The sequence below is a fragment of the Manduca sexta genome, chromosome 28, assembly GCF_014839805.1.
Source record: "Manduca sexta isolate Smith_Timp_Sample1 chromosome 28, JHU_Msex_v1.0, whole genome shotgun sequence".
NCBI lineage: Eukaryota > Metazoa > Arthropoda > Insecta > Lepidoptera > Sphingidae > Manduca > Manduca sexta.
Genome location: NC_051142.1, coordinates 18,889,646 through 18,906,038, shown reverse-complemented (window position 1 = coordinate 18,906,038; position 16,393 = coordinate 18,889,646). Strand labels below are relative to the sequence as shown.

The 16,393-nt window shown below is 32.8% G+C and overlaps 2 protein-coding genes across 2 annotated transcripts; one reads left to right on the top strand and one right to left on the bottom strand.

The window, feature by feature from the left end:
* Window positions 1-801: 801 nt before the first annotated feature.
* LOC115446416 (enhancer of rudimentary homolog) lies at window positions 802-4,692 on the bottom strand. Its single transcript, XM_030173072.2, has 3 exons — window positions 4,529-4,692; window positions 4,262-4,447; window positions 802-3,294 (listed from the first exon to the last, which is right to left on the bottom strand). The coding sequence occupies exons 1-3, from the start codon at window positions 4,529-4,531 to the stop codon at window positions 3,172-3,174; spliced, it is 312 nt and encodes a 103-aa protein (XP_030028932.1). The 5' UTR covers window positions 4,532-4,692; the 3' UTR covers window positions 802-3,171.
* A 422-nt stretch (window positions 4,693-5,114) lies between these two features.
* Window positions 5,115-16,249, top strand: LOC115446406 (breast cancer type 2 susceptibility protein). The gene is made up of 9 exons (XM_030173060.2): window positions 5,115-5,460; window positions 6,516-10,795; window positions 11,066-11,246; window positions 11,407-11,614; window positions 11,835-11,944; window positions 12,480-12,587; window positions 12,835-13,033; window positions 13,916-14,012; window positions 14,196-16,249. Exons 1-9 carry the CDS (start codon window positions 5,215-5,217, stop codon window positions 15,307-15,309), a joined length of 6,543 nt encoding a protein of 2,180 aa, XP_030028920.1. The 5' UTR covers window positions 5,115-5,214; the 3' UTR covers window positions 15,310-16,249.
* The last annotated feature ends 144 nt before the right edge of the window (window positions 16,250-16,393 follow it).

The following is a 16,393-nucleotide window of genomic DNA, read 5'->3' as shown; positions in this document are numbered from 1 at the left end:
GTTGATTACTTTTTATGCTCTTGTCCCGTGCCTTCAGTGATAAAAACCCATGCTCCGCCACAGATATATTATCCTCAAAACATTCTGAGCGAGAAATATTATAAATAAATACTAAATCCCATACTGCCTATAATTTTAATGATCTAAATTCAATGTGAAATGTTCTATATTTAAAGTAAATCAGTTTTGTCAACAAATCTGTAGCAGACGTAAAAATGCGGGATGTCTTTACATGAACTTCAGCTAACGAGAAGCTAAAAATAGGTACTTATATTTTTTTATCAATGAAAGTGTTTACCACTGCCGCCCGACTACGCCACCACGGTAGTCACAGGCTACTGGTCAATTTAACTGTATCAAGGTCCCAAGAACTCCTAGACGATCAATAGAAAATAGGTACTAATATAAATTTAAGTAGGTAAATATACCTAATTAAATGAATATAAAGTAAGTACCTACTTTTTATTTAAACGGAAAATATTTTGTTTAGCGATAATTAACTTTGTCGTAATATTTAATGCAGTTTTCATAGTAGGTAAGGTAGGACATTATCTTTACATATTATTAAACAAATTCCCTCGTCGCGCGTCTGAACTTGATAAATTCAAAAACTACTCTACGGATCGCGATGAAATGCCGTATATGTACATATTTTGAGACTGGGAATAGGGATGAACATAGGCTACTTTTTATCTCGGGAAAGTATATGGTAGAACTTTGATCCCAAAAAATCTCTTCTCAGCTTTTTAAAATACGTACTAAATGATGGAAATCTTATGCAATTGAAATAAAACAACCAAGTACTTTTAATGATTTAATATTAAATTTATCGTACTTACGTACAAGTAAGGTCTAATTAATATTAATTTCTTAGCTGTTTCTTAGCCTAAAAAAATGGCGGTCAAGATCTGATCCGGCGTCCATCCGCCACATATAGTTTCCACCGTGGCAGGACAATCCACCAAGTGACATTTAGAAATCAACTTTGTAATATTTGTTGGAGCCATAAAAGTTTGTGTTTTACGCAGATTTGCTAAAAATATAATCTTGTTTTACGTGAAGCAGGTTTGAGTGAATATTTTTGGTAGTTTTGGTAGATATTTAAATCTTTATATACCTCTGGCTATTTTAGTTTTATGTTTAATCTTAAGGCAACTGCTTTACATGCGGGTCTAGGCCGTACGTAAACAGTAGTTAGCCGTGGTAGCCCTAAACAACGAATGCCCCTGGCGAAATGAAAAAACAACGCGAGGCCCCGCGCTAGTAATGAAACAGTTCCCCGGATTTAATATTTCTTCGTTAAGATCGTAGGAAAAGGGCCTCCAAGCCACCGCGCGAGGCCCCGGGCCGTTGACAGTTTCGCCTCCCCCCTAAGGCCGCCTCTTGTAGTAGGTATTTGTAAAGTAAATACTAACACGTTATTAACTCGGATTACATAAAAAAAAATTATAATTAGTCGTGTAGGCTGATAGCCATTTTGTAACAAAAATTTGGTGACCAAGTGAAAATAATATCAATGCAAAATATTATTTTATACACTAGGTAAATACTATACTATGGAAATATTTAACTCTATATACCATTGTACAAGTACTTACAGATTATTGTTTTAATATAAACTTCTTTTTATGTAAATAAAACAATAAGTAATATTTTGATGTACAAACAGCTGCATTTACCGTAAGTCATTACAGTATTATTCAAGTAAAATTAACAACTTATTTGAACCTTTTCAAACATCACCCACAAAACAAAACCTTTTAGTAAACAATAAATCTCAGTGGTTTACATTTTGTAAGATATATTAATTATAAACAGTTTTCATTACACAACAATTAGCTTTGAATATTTATGGTGATAATGTGGATTTATGTAATTATAATTCTGCAAAAAAAACTGAGATTTGTGATAAAAACAAGAGGTGTGGGTACCTTGAGCGCAATCAAATCAATCTCATAGATTATTATATTTTCTTATACACGTAGTTTGCGCAGTAAAGCCGTTGGATAACCAAAAATATTTCACTCACAAATTCTTAATCAGATTCACCGAACCGTAGGTGATGGAGAGGCGTACACAATGTGGCGTCTGTCTGTCACTTATTAAGATATCCTATGTAATGAGATGAAACTTGTGGGCGATTCCAAATAAAAATATGTGAGTGAAACCGTTTTATCTAGGAACTCCATTGCACCTGATGCAAAAGGAGATGGCGTCCAGGTAGACTATCAATTGATGAGGGCTGATTATTCCTCAGCACTAAACCGGCCAGTTCTAAACCAATGACAGCCCTTTAGGTACATTGACAGAATACCACTGCCCTTATACAACTGTGCCCTCTATCAACTGCTCAAACCATATACCCACATCTACGACTATTTGAGCTTCATGAAATAACACTGGAGATGTAGAAAAAGACGAATATTAATAAACAAAATGTATTGTACTGAGATTATACTAACACTTTATATAATAATGTGACAATGACTAGTTATGTCAGTTTTCATTTGTTGCAACTAATTTTATCTGATTGATGGCTTTTGCTGTTAATCTGAAGGTGTTAAGGTTGTTTCTTGACGGCCATCAATAAGCTACCAACCAAGCAAACGCAAGTGCAATTTGAATGCCAAACATTCTTCCTTACTATAGGCCAATCAATTGACTTTGAGGCCAGTTTGAATATATGCAGCCCACCTACCTTCTATGCTTCATATTGAGCTAAAAACCAACTAACATCTCTACCTTTAAATGAGTCCTAAATACTTAACAGAATAGAGAATTTATTATGATTTTTTTTAGAAGGTATTGTACTTTTAAATTTTCTTATTAAGAAGTTTCTACCAAATTTAGCTTTTGTAATGACCATAATAAAGGATCTGATTGAATTAAAAGTCACATTACCCAATCAACCTGAAGTGGTATGCTAAAAGACTTACTTGTAATATATAAAATCTAATTAGACTTAGAAGCTATGTTCACATTGTTTTTAAACAAGTAAATTACATGTTTCTTTTACAATTATACTGTGCAGTAAACATACTGCAGTGCAATTCAAAAACATGACTTCAACCTTCTTAAAAACATGTGTAGGCTTTAAGACAATCAGCAAACCATAACTAGTCGTTATCGCACAATAATATACATTAGAATCAAACCTACACTTAGCTTAATCTAATCACTCTGACCAGCAGCTTGACGTAGTAGCACATAGATCTTCTCTTTTATCCAGTCCTTGTTGTACGGTGCATAGGTGTTTGTTGATTTCTGGTACACTAAACAACTGAGGTCTGCAAGCTGAAATATGAGAACATTATACATAGTATGGAAATTATTAAAAAATATTTTCTTAAAAGAAATAGCATGATTGTCTTATAGTAAGCAAAGATTATTGCGATGGTTGGAAGGCTTATTGACGTAAGCAATTTTTTTTTTAATTTTAACTTTTTTTTTTAACTTAGTGTTGCAAAAAATCATGCTTAAATCAATTAGCCGTTCACCCATCAACTGTAAAATGATTATTAATTATTATCAGCCATCTTCGTCACACTGCAGAGCAAGAGCCTCCCTACCAACCTTCCATTACATACAATATTGAGGGTTAAGGGACTTATAGAATATAAAGTTTTATAGTGGACCTAGGATTCCCTAAGGCAGGAATACTAGAATTCCAATCTGGACCTCCCAGGATTAAATTCTGTAAGGGATGACGAAATGCAGATAAGTGGTAGTACTAATCTAACAAAATCAAAACATGTGTAAGACATATTCGGATATGGTGCTAGGAGGGCAGAAATAAGTAAAAGTAATAAAACTGCTATTAATTACAAGAGCCCATAAGTTAAATGACCTTGTCAGGACTATTTAATGGAGCATCCCTACAGCATGTGCAACATATACAAGTGTGCCAAAAATGCTGTTGAACACTGACTTTAAGCACTTGAATTATTATTTTACAGATTAAAAATTTAAGTAAATATATTGCATAGACTTCTATATCTAAAAAGGTTATTTGTATGTAGCAATTAAAATAAATACTAACATTAATATAACACAAGTCAATTTCACGAGCTATTTTCGATCCTATACAATATTCTAATTTGTTCCCGATTACTGTTTCTATATTCTGGACCGATTTAAAACCTAGTATGGTTCTACCCTACCTGGGAAACCTCAGTATCACAATCGTAGTTTGTACGCAATATAACTTCACCATGGAGGCAATCAATATAATTATTATGTGTTAAAGTGCAATGCGGCTTACCTGATCAACAAAATCAAACAATTGAGAAATATCGTAGGTTATCGTCGGCGTATTCGGATTCCGCCTCTTCAAATGTTCTTCATATATTTTACAAACACCTTCCATACAATCGTTTACGCTCTCGTAATCTGAATATGTTCTAGTTTCCGGCCTCGGGCCCGGCTGAACCAGCAAAATTGTATGACTCTGAAAAATATAACCTAAGTAACCGCCATTTTTTTGACACAAAAACATTGAATTTTCACATTAAAAATAAGATTTACAAACCATTGTTATGTTAATTTATTGTTTATTAGCACTACGTAGGCAATTTTATGCGTAAACAATAATATACGCTTATGATAAAAATGTTTTTCGAGAAATATCCGTCCGCTCGTGTCTTGTTGAAAGTTTGTTTCGTTCAAAATCAGAATGATATACGTACAGATTAAAAAACGATGCATGCAAATTTGTTTATCTAAATTAATATAATCATTTGGCATATAATAATATTATATCAATCCCGAATGATTAGTTCAATTTTAATTTTAACATATAACATTAAACACATTTTGTAATGATTTAATATGTATACACTATCAAAAGTTTCCTTTGAAATTGCTAAGATGTTTCACAACGATTTTTTTACGTTTTATACCACGCATAATATTATAGAATAAGTATGTATTTCGTAAAATATGAAAACATTCGTTTTTCTACAATATTTATTAGATATTTTGATTTTTATAATTATTATAATCCCTACAAGCAATCACGCCGCATTTACTAAAAATAATTTAAAGATAAAAACGTCGACTTATATACTATGTTTTTGTCAGTTTTATTTCATTTACATACGTCAATGTCAAACATTTATTGCAAAATATTTTCTTTAGTTTCGCGCTATAGTATTTTTTTGTAATAAATAATACTTTTGCGTATGGTTATGTAAAGACATGGTTTTATAAAGAATAATGGAAGACCAAGTTGCTAACATTGAGAACCTCGAAACAATATTTAGAAAAGATCACAAATGCAATTCACTTTTGTATAGAAATGTAAAAACCCCAATAAAACAAACAAATACACTCCAGGACGTATTAAAAATTGTGTCATTACAAGTAAAAGCTATACAGATGGCTGATAGAGGTAACAACGGTAATTATCTAAGTAACCCAAGGAAATCTAATGTAACATATGAGAAAGCTGCATATGATAAGGTGAATATATTTTAATTTTATCGGGATACAAATAGAAGCATATATATTTTGTTGGAGAGCTGCTGCTGTACCAGGGTATTAAACCAGTGCCAAAGTTAAGTACTTTCCTTAGGTATAGGCCTTAGTTTTTGCTGCCCTGCATATCTTGTGTACTTATTAGCAGAAACAAAAAAAATATCCATTTGCAATTATGCTGTCCCCAATGCAGCAGCCTATCCAACCTATCGACAAATGAGGCACTGTATCGAACCTGCGACCTATTTGTTCACAGGGAATTTATTTTACCAGTTACAGAGCTTATATATATTTTATACATAAATTGGTGTATATTTCTAGAACTGGTATTGAGCAGGCTGAGTTTATATTAGTGGTGTGCAACTGAAATGACATATTAGCTAAGATATAGTTTTATATATAATTATTGGGTTATTATTGTTGGGATTGCCCGAATAATCTTAATTTGAATTAATTTACAAGTCTTATATCATTATATCTGCTTATGTAATTATACAAGCTAACTCATACCCACTAAGTGCATTGCGGTGCCAGCACTTTACACCATGCCAATGCCTTTATTACACCTATAAGATCAGTGCACAAATCAATCAGACTGCATTCGGTTGGGTGAGCTCATATACTATCGTCAATATCATATTATCAATTAGCAAATTATAAATATAGGAATTTTCTCATATCCTGGGCTATCATTTCAAATCAACACTATTAACCAAGGATGTATGGGTCCCGTAGTAGCTCCTTACAGTAACAATATTGTGTAAGAGATATGTCATATGAATAGAATTACATTGTCATATGAAAAGATAAGTTACAACTTAGTTTACAAACTTAAAATAACAAGGCTCTTCAATATAAAATTATATGAATGTACAAATTATGTTGAAAATATTATGTATTATATTTTCCAATCTCTGAACAAGGTATTGCTCAAACACTAACAATATATTTTTACTTAAAATACTTAATTTTGTAGTATTGATAGCTAAGAATTTAATGACAAAACACCTCTTGTTCATAATGTACTGTAATCTTTCCAGGCCGTAATAAAAAAAATAGCAGGCAACAAATTTGAAACACAGTGTGTGTCAGACACCCAGTTGATTGATGTAGTCAAAGTAGCAGAAGCTTTTGAAGCAAATGCAAGAGTTACCCGGGATATGGATGTTTCCTTCACTGTAAGTGATTTAGAAAAACAATTAGAAGAAACATGTACTAAGAGTTTAAATATTTGCAATAATGAAAAAGTGGAAGATGGAGATCAAGCATTTGCTAACAATAATAGTAAAACTATTCCTGATAATGCTACTGGATTAGAAAATACCATCATAGGTTTTACAGAAGATTTTACAGAAGACAATAAGATTCATAGTAATAAAATGAATGAAAATGAAACAGATACAGCTATTATAAATAAAGATACTGATAAAACTGAAAATATTGTTGAAATAGAAACAACTATTGTAGGATTTACGGAAGATTTTGTTGAAAGTGACAAAGATGTATTTGAAGTCAATGATTATGCATGTAATGATGACGATTTTGATGCATTAGAAAGAGACAGACACTTATCATTGAGTCCTATTTTAAATAAAATAGACCCAATAAAAACAAGGAGTGCTTCTAGTCTTTCGCGAGAAAGATCACTTAGTCCCGTCTTAGGTGCTAAAACTATAAAAAAGTCGCCTTCACCATTAATTTTTAATTTGGATTCATTTGAAAAATTTGAACAAGTTGCAGTACCACTTGTTGAAGAAATTTGTGATTTAAAAACTGTTAAACATTTGATAAATTCTCAAATATTAGACAAGGAATTGTTTTTGCCATCAAAAACTAGTAAAGGTATTGCATCACATACTAATCCATTACAGAATGTAAATATTCCACTATATATGAGTCCAAATTATGAAAATCTTGATGATGGGAAAACAAGTGTTACAGATAGTGGTCATTTTAAGCTAAAAGATGACAGAGAAAAGCACAGTAGCACTCTAGAAGATGAAATATTGTTTAGCAGTGATGAAGAGGTTTATGAACACAAGGAAATACAAGATTTACCGTTAACTTGTGCTCTGGAAACTTCATTTTATGAACAACCCGAAATTTTGGACCAGACAATGTACGTGGGCTTTCAAACTGCGAGTAATAAACCGATAGAAGTGCTTACTGAATCTTTTACTAAAGCCAAAAGCATACTTGACAACATAAATACAAGTGGAAAGAAAGAATTACCTTTATCTGAATTGGTTAATATTTATGACAGTCTAACTAAAACTGAGCGAGATAAAGCAAAAGTAAACCAACAAGAAAGCCTTAATAACACAGAAAAAGACGCAAGTTTTGATATACCTGATATAAGTATATCCACACTTAATAAATTGACAGGTATTGTAACAAACGAATGCGTAGAAGATAAATCAGCAATAATCACTGATTTAAAAGAGGGTAAAAATAGCATAATTGAAAATAATACACAACGTCCATATATGGACATGACTATGCTTAATACAGATATTGGTTATGTAACTAAAGAAGGTAACAATAATTTGATTGCACAAGAGAAATATGAGGAATTATCAGAGTCCGTTTTTAAATTGAAATCACACAATGACAATCAAGGTTTTAAGACTGCAAGTAATAAAATAATAAAACTATCAAATGCAGCCTTAGCTACATGTCAAAAAGTATTTCAAAACATTAATTTAGATGAAAACTTTGATATAAATTACCACAAAGATGCCACCTGTAAGGAAGCTACAACTAATAGAAGACCAGAAGAACATGCTAAACACCTCAAAATAGACAGTAACAACATTAGTGCTGACGAAATTCAGACACATATAAATGACGACATAATTTTACAAGAATTCGAAAACATTGAAATGTCGATAGACGAAAAAGTTATCCACAAGAAACCGTTTGAGGGCTTCAAAACTGCTAGTAATAAAAACGTAAGAATTTCGAACAAAGCCCTAGATAAAGCTAAACACATATTTGACGATATTAAATTAGACTTAGATGATAATGATCATTTGAAGCCAAAGTCAGGACTAACTATGGAGACTAATAACAAAGATGGCTACTCAAAAGACGCAATGAATACTTTAGAAAGCAAATCCAAAGACATGATTGGTTTTAAAACTGCTAGTAACAAAAACATAAAAATATCAGACCAAGCAATAGCCAAAACAAAAAACCTATTAAATGATATTGCGTTGGACGATTTGGTTCATACTAGTGAAGACACTCAAGATATAAGTAAAGAAATCAAACTTAACAAATTAAATATTAATGATTTTGGTAAAGCATGTACAAGTACTGGATTTCAAACAGCAAGCAATAAAAAAATTGTTATTTCCAATGAAGCCTTAGTTAAGACAAAAAATATTTTTAAGGATATAGACAAACATAATGATATAAATGTTTCATCTAATAAGTCATCGTTAAATGTAATTGGTCATGTGTCTGTTAAAGCCTTGGAAAGAAATGAAAGAATTTTGGAGGAGACTAAAATGCAATTAGAAAATAAAGTTCTTGCAGATATTCAAGGAAATGCTATAATTATTACAAATTCAGGATTTCAAACAGCTTCTAATAAGCCAGTTAATATATCTCCCGAAGCTATGAAGAGAAGTAAGAATATATTTCAAGACGAAATTTTCGAATCAAGAAATAAATATATTTCTAAACAAAAAACAACAACACCGAATATAAGTTTCCAAACAGCCAACAATAAATCGGTACATATACCTAAGAGAGCTTTAGAAAGAACTAAGAAGATTTTTCACAATTTAGATAATTTGGAATTTAAGTATAAATTAGACAAAATATCCGAAAATAAACCACCATTTAGTTTTCAAACAGCAAGTAATAAAGAAGTTAAAATATCTGAAGAGGCATTAGCTAAAACGAAACGTATTTTTAATGATATAGATATGAATCACGTTATTGATGAGTGTAAATTGCCAAACTTTGGTTCCAGTAGTAGTAAAAATACTTTTAAAGGATTTCAAACTGCTAGTAAAAAAGATGTGAAAATATCAAAAGAAGCTTTAGACAAAGTAAAAAATATATTTAAAGATATTGACTACTCTAATGATTTTGATGATCAAAATGATACTAAACGCTCTACTTTTGGTAAAAAGATATCAGAAAATGTATCTATGTCGCGTTTTAGAACCGCTAATAATGAGCCAGTACTGATACCTTTAGAGTCATTGTCTCGAAGTAAAAGATTATTTAATGATATAGATGATATTCATAATTCAGCAGAACATGAGAACGATAAAAAATATAACCCTGGTATAAAAGAAATATACCCTATTACTTATGAATCTAAAAAACTTATTTACGAAGTTGGCAGTGGCTTCACCGGTTTTAAAACAGCCAGCAATAAAAAAGTCAACATATCTGAAGAAGCATTAGCTAAATCAAAGCATATGTTACAAGATATTGATGTATCGGATGCAAAAGAGAAGACAGATAATAAAAATTGCATTAGTACACCACTAGCTAACACTGATTTTGAAAAAGATGCAAAAAGATTTAAACCTAATAATACAACCATTGATGAAAATGTTGCTATTGTAAAAGATGTATCAGATAGTATTAATAAAGAGAATATAGCAGATATAATAAATACTCAAGTACTGAATAACTTTGAAGATACTTTGTATACAGAAGATTTCCGAGAAGAAGTTCCATCAAGAAATAAAAGATCTGGAAGTCCTATTCTGTCTTGTCCAAGTGCTAAAAGAAGACGTTTCAAAATGCCTTTTAAGGCTAATCCAGTTGAACCTTGCGCTAAAATTATACAGAATTCAGTTATATGTAATGAGAGCACAATTTTTACTGAAAATTATAAGAAAAATAAAAGTTATAAATTGAGAGATCTGGTAAGCTTAGACAACAATAACTCAATTGATGCATACCTAACTAATTTTGATTTTGATACTTTACTAAATTTCGAATTTGAAGGCAAAAGGAATGATGTTAATGCTCACAAAATAAATATAGAATCGTTAAAAGAGACATTTTTAAGTTCAATAAAAAAGAAATTGGTGCCAAATGGTTGGTTGGACAATCACATGAAATTAATTCTCTGGAAACTGATTTCATATGAAGTAAAGTTTCCAAAACTTGGTGTGGTGTGTACTGCTAGAAATGTATTAAATCAGTTGAAATATAGGTATGATAAAGAATTGTATAATGCAGAGAGGCCAGCATTAAGAAAGATATTAGAAAAAGATGATGTGCCATCAAAGACTCTCGTACTGTGTGTGGTTTCAATCCTTATGGATGGCATCAAAGTCGATAATAGGTATGTACTTTGTTGCTAAATATAATTATGTCTATCTATCTATCTATGTCCTGACCAGAAAAATAGAACACTTATCATGTTGTGGTACAATATGGAACTAATTTCTCTTTCCAAGAATGTTAACTATAAAACGAAAAATCAAAAGTGTCGCCCCAAAAGTAGGTGGTTAGGACATAAATTAAATTTTACTATTGTGTACACAATGTTGCAAAAAGGTGTTCAAATATTTTTTTTTGTTTTCACATATTCATTTTTTATGTTCCTTTTCAGTGCTGCCACATCTGCTGTTAATATAGAACTTGTCCTAACCGACGGTTGGTATTGCGTAACGGCGTGCATAGACAAAATGCTGTTGCGCCTCGTAAGGGACAATAAGATTGTTGTTGGTTCGAAACTTGCCACTAATGGAGCTGAGCTGTTAAATTGTGAGCAAGGAGTTGCTCCGTGGGAGGTAATTAATTTACTCTATACTGGCAGTAACCAGACCATACTTAGCGATAGGTCTAGACTAGTGCTTTTGCCATTATCTGCAATAACTATCCTAAAAAAAACATAATCTGAGATTAAGAGATTTTATTATATTTCTTAGTATACATGTATTTTATTAATAGGACACTACCTCAGTCCGCCTCAAGATATTCGGTAATTCTACACGCCGTGCTCGGTGGGACGCACGCCTCGGTTACCATGGCAACGGCGCCATGTTGTCCCAGCTGTCAAACGTCAAGCTGGACGGCGGGAAAGTGTCAAAGTTGCGGCTCTTCGTGGCTAGAGTGTATCCGGCGTTATATGTCGAAAAATTTGAAGATGGCAGCACTGGTATGTAGCTAAAAGTAGCTTGAGCCCACGGTTCCGTCCGCGTGCGGTTCGTTTTTGAGATAAAAAGTAGCCTAGAGCACTCAGGGCTGTAAGCTGAGTCTAGTATAAAAAATTGCAAATTGCTGTAGTTCCAGAGGGCTAACAAAAACTAGATTTAATATTATTCAAGATACAAAATATTTAACCACATGGTCAAATGCAAATATGCTATTTTGTACAGTAACCCGTTCAGAACGGCTGGAACACCTGCACCAAATAAAATATGAAGCAGACAGACAAAACATCTTGGAGAAACTGTATGAAGAAGTGGAGAAGGAATTCTCTGATCAGGTAGGAATTGTATCTGTATTTCTACTTGTTTTTAGGCACGATGCTTTTAGTAATGTTTAAAGTTATAGAGCTAAACTATACACATACATATTATCTATACATATAGGAAAACTGTAACGGGCGGATATTTGTATATTATAGATATTGAAGAAAAACTAATATTGGGGGATGGAGATCTTTAGTAGAGTAACAGACGCCAAAATAACTTTTTTAAGAATTTTCGTTTTGTCTATATGTTTATACACGCATCACGCAAATCTGCATGGAGTTTTTACCGATGTATTGATGGATGTTTAACTTAAAATGCAGGTTGCATTTTATCCGAGGAAAATATAAAGCGGGCTTGGAAACACTTTTTTACGCGAGTGGAGTCGCGAACAAAAGCTAGTACATTATATCACATGATAACTTTGACACATATAGAATGAATGTAGTCTTCCAATAGAAGTGAGACAGTTAGACAAACAGTATTATAAGTTTAAGATGTCAATATTCCCTAAAAAGTTTCCAATAAAGAAATTATATTTTTTTATAGGAATCCCAGGACTTGCAAAGTTCATGGGATAAAGGAAGGCCAACTCTCCAAAGTGGATCTCAAATATTTGAAGCAATTAAAACATACAAAGATTCTTCTGATTTCAGAGTAAGTATTCTTCATATAATTGTGTACCGCATCAAGTAATCAGCTTACCTGATGACATATACTATAATTATCCATAGATGGTTGTCTGCTATTTTTGACAAGTCACATAATTCAATTTGCGAACGAATGCGCCTGCGCATATAAACGCGTTTGGCACATCTGAATCAGTTCGGAAATGGACTGCCATCCTAATACATATATCAGATCTGATTTGTATAGTACCATGTTTCATTTTTTTTTTATTCAGAACCATCTTACCTCGTCGCAAACCAAACTCCTTGAAGCCCACAACAACAAACGCCGTGAACAGTTACTAGAGAAGGTTCATGCCAAACTGATGGACAAGATTGATAAGAGCGGCTTGAGGCAGGGTAGAAATGTTGTGACGGTACTGAAGATCAGAGTTGTCGGGCTTGAAGAGAAGAATGGTGTGGTGGTCACTAGAGGTGAGATGATTTCCATGGGAGCTTGTATAATTGATACATTTGGCATAGCTTTTTTCAATGTCATAGTTTGGTAGTGGTCACATTTTTTGTAGGGAATGTGTGGTTGCCGCATAGCCTCCAGAAGTGAGGCGGTAGTTGGTTATGTTATGGTCACTGGTTTTGCGATCCAGCTTAATTCCGCCCAAAGTAGTGGGTACAGTCAGCCACAAAAGCAGCTGAACAAATTCAGAATTTCAAATCCTCTTAAAACTGTTATGTCCTAAGAACCATCGTTTTTTCTTCACTAAAATAAACTTAAAAGGAATTAATTTATTGTAGATAAAAGAAAAAAAATATTTCTGTTGAAGTTAATGTATAGAAGCATTTTGAAATTTTGAATGTGTTCAGCTACTTGTGTGGCTGACCGTACTTTGGACGCTATGGCAAAAGCAGCAGAGTCCAAATATAATGTCAACTACCCAGAGACATTGCAATCTTCTCTGGCCATTCGAATTATGCCGGCTTACTGATATAGACTAGCTGATCCTGAAATGTCTGTAGGCAATCTCACTAAGGCATAATTTACACCACCAGCCAGGAACAACGTGTCTGGGACCCTCTCACCAACGAAAACAATTATTTTGTCCTATATGTGCAATAGTTTTGTTATTTCAAGTTATCGTATGTTCTGTTCACTTGAGTAACAATATGTTCTTGAAACAAAACAATTTTGCGGATTTTTACGGTCCACCCTGCGACCACGAAGGCTGCAAAGTCTTGAAATGTCGGAAGAAAATTATAGTATGAAAACCGCGATAAAATTCGCGTAAAAATAAGAAATCAATAAAATATTATGTTCTATTCAATGTTCCGTTTAGTTATACAATATTACATTGTCAATAGGTTTGCTGTCAGTGTGGAAACCTAATGATGCTCTACTGGACCTGATCAAGGAAGACTCCTGGATAGAAGTAATGAATGTGGTACCAACGGCTATGAGGTGTGTAGACTGATTATTATTTAACTTTACTTAGAGGAATCACGTCCAGAGAGGCTGGGTAAGGGAGTAGTAAAACCTATTGTATTACGCTGTCTTAACAAAGCGTCTTAATGTAAATTGTAAATCAAGCAAGATATGACTAAATCGAAATACATCATTGATATAATAATTATTATATTTCAGGTACTCTGAAATCCAAATATCTGCCGGAAGACAGTCAGTTTTTAAACAATCAAAATTCAAAGAAAGCGATAGTATGGTAACCCACATTAAATCGCTAAAAAGGAAGTGTTACACCATAAAAGAACTAAATATACCACAAACAACAGACTACAACGAAGTTGATACGGCGGGAATTATATTTTTAATAGATCCGTCAGTGCAAAAATTTGACTCGAAATCACAATTTCAAAACGTATATTTAGCGGACAAGGACCTTAATATGATATGCGTTAATTTCTGGGGCGGGTTGCAAAAGTTTGGCTTTCAAAACGTTCTAGATACAGGACAGATGGTAGCTTGTATAAATTTACAAAAGCGAGCTGGCAACACCAGAAATGTGCCGCAGTATAGAGCCACTGAATTCACCTATTTCACTAAAACGCCTAAGAATCGACAAGCTAAAGAAATCGTTGACGATTTGAACAAAATATCCGTTTTAGATCGGAGAAGAATATGCGACGAATGTGTTAAATTAAAGAATAATTTTCCCATGAAGAACAATGAGAGTATAACGCCATACAAAATGAATATAGAATTGGGAAACAATAAAGCCGTCATGGACTCTGTTGAAAAAATAGCCCACGCAGAACTCAATCTTACTGGGTTAGATTTTGAGTCGACTTTTAGACAAAATGATGAAGAATTATCTCCTAAAACGCTAAAAAGAAAAAGAGAAGTAAATAATAGGATTCATAAATTAAAAATGTACGGAGAACCGCCGCCTTTATCTCCTATTCATATAATAAACAAATCTAAAAATGCATTCAATTCATACAAAAGCCCATTAGTAAGCAATGACGTTTCCTCTGGTGTTGCTAGTGGCATAAATATCGATATTGGTAGAAATGTAGAAAACCAAATTACTGCAGTGACAAAACAAAACAATACGAATATTGCCATTTGCAAATTCGATAGAAATGTAGAAAATAACGAAAGTCCTGTGACGTCACTAAACAAAACTTACATCAAAAGTTCGGTGAACCCAGTGAAGTTGAATTTTGATAACAATGCGAGTGATATGGTCGATCACTTCGCTGAGGAGTTTGATCCTAGTCCGCCTTTGAGTTTAGATTGAAATAGCGATTAAAGTCCGTTGTATACAAATATGGGTAAATTCGCTAAGCTACTGTCACAACATTTCACGTGAAACTAGTCTCTTGAAAAGTGGCGAGTAATGCCTACTTTATAGAAAGTATTTGCATTTATTTTTCCTTCTGACTGACATTGTAAGGCTGTAATGTGCTTGATAGTGAATAGCTGCCCAAATAGCCTAACCAGGAAAATAAAAACTTCGCCATGTGATAAAAATATAAAGAAATAATAAATTATTTTAATGACAATGTAACTTTTAAAACGAAAAATCAAAAGTGACGCCTCCAAATCAAGTTTTTTATTTTCTTGGACAGGCTATAATTATGATAACAACAAATTATATTATTTAATTACATGTTCAATAAAAGTCTTTACAAGTTACAAGTGCAACAGTGGTTCTTTAAAAGCTACTATTTGCTTGTTGTTCTTGATTGCATAGGCCATTAATCAATTGATTCTAATTCGAATTACAATCGAAGCGATTTCCAACATGCAATAACCATATCCATAATTAAGTTTGGGCAGTGTGGTACCGTGTTTGGGGCGAAAGGGATGCTGGCGGCCCTGCCCTGGGCGGCACTTTTAGAAGTGCAGCAAAATTCGTACAATTCAACCATTATTTATTTATTTTGTCGCATGTACATACTAAAGAATAGAGAGGGCAGGCTATGTGCATAACTTTTTTGTTGAAATTACCTACTTTTAGCATATTTTGGGTCTGCCCAACGCTCTAAGGACCAACAATAGCCATAAGCTTAGGCCACTATAAGGGATATGTTTGCCTATCTGTTGCTATCTCTTAATTTTGATAAGCATAACATTGTGATACAATAAGTGAATATTGTTAACTGAATTTAAAGTTTGATTGTTATTGTAAATACTTAAGTGATTTCTGTAAAAAAATAAATCTATTGAAAATCGTTTTCTTTTTCTTTAATTATAGTTTTACTATAATATAAATATTTTATTCCCTTAAAGTTACACGATCAAAAACGATCCTAATCCAATTTTTCAATCTGTCCCTAAAATGAATCAATCGATATAATAGGTAGCTTTACATGTTTATA

Bases quoted from the DNA above. Each gene is read 5' to 3' on its own strand.
- LOC115446416 (XM_030173072.2), bottom strand. The intron at 3,295-4,261 runs GTAAGCCGCATT...CTCATATTTCAG, and splicing joins TGTTTGATTTTGTTGATCAG to CTTGCAGACCTCAGTTGTTT.
- LOC115446406 (XM_030173060.2), top strand. From the start codon at position 5,215: ATGGAAGACCAAGTTGCTAACATTGAGAACCTCGAAACAATATTTAGA. The intron at 12,588-12,834 runs GTAAGTATTCTT...TTTTTTATTCAG, and splicing joins AAGATTCTTCTGATTTCAGA to AACCATCTTACCTCGTCGCA. The intron at 13,034-13,915 runs GTGAGATGATTT...CATTGTCAATAG, and splicing joins TGGTGTGGTGGTCACTAGAG to GTTTGCTGTCAGTGTGGAAA.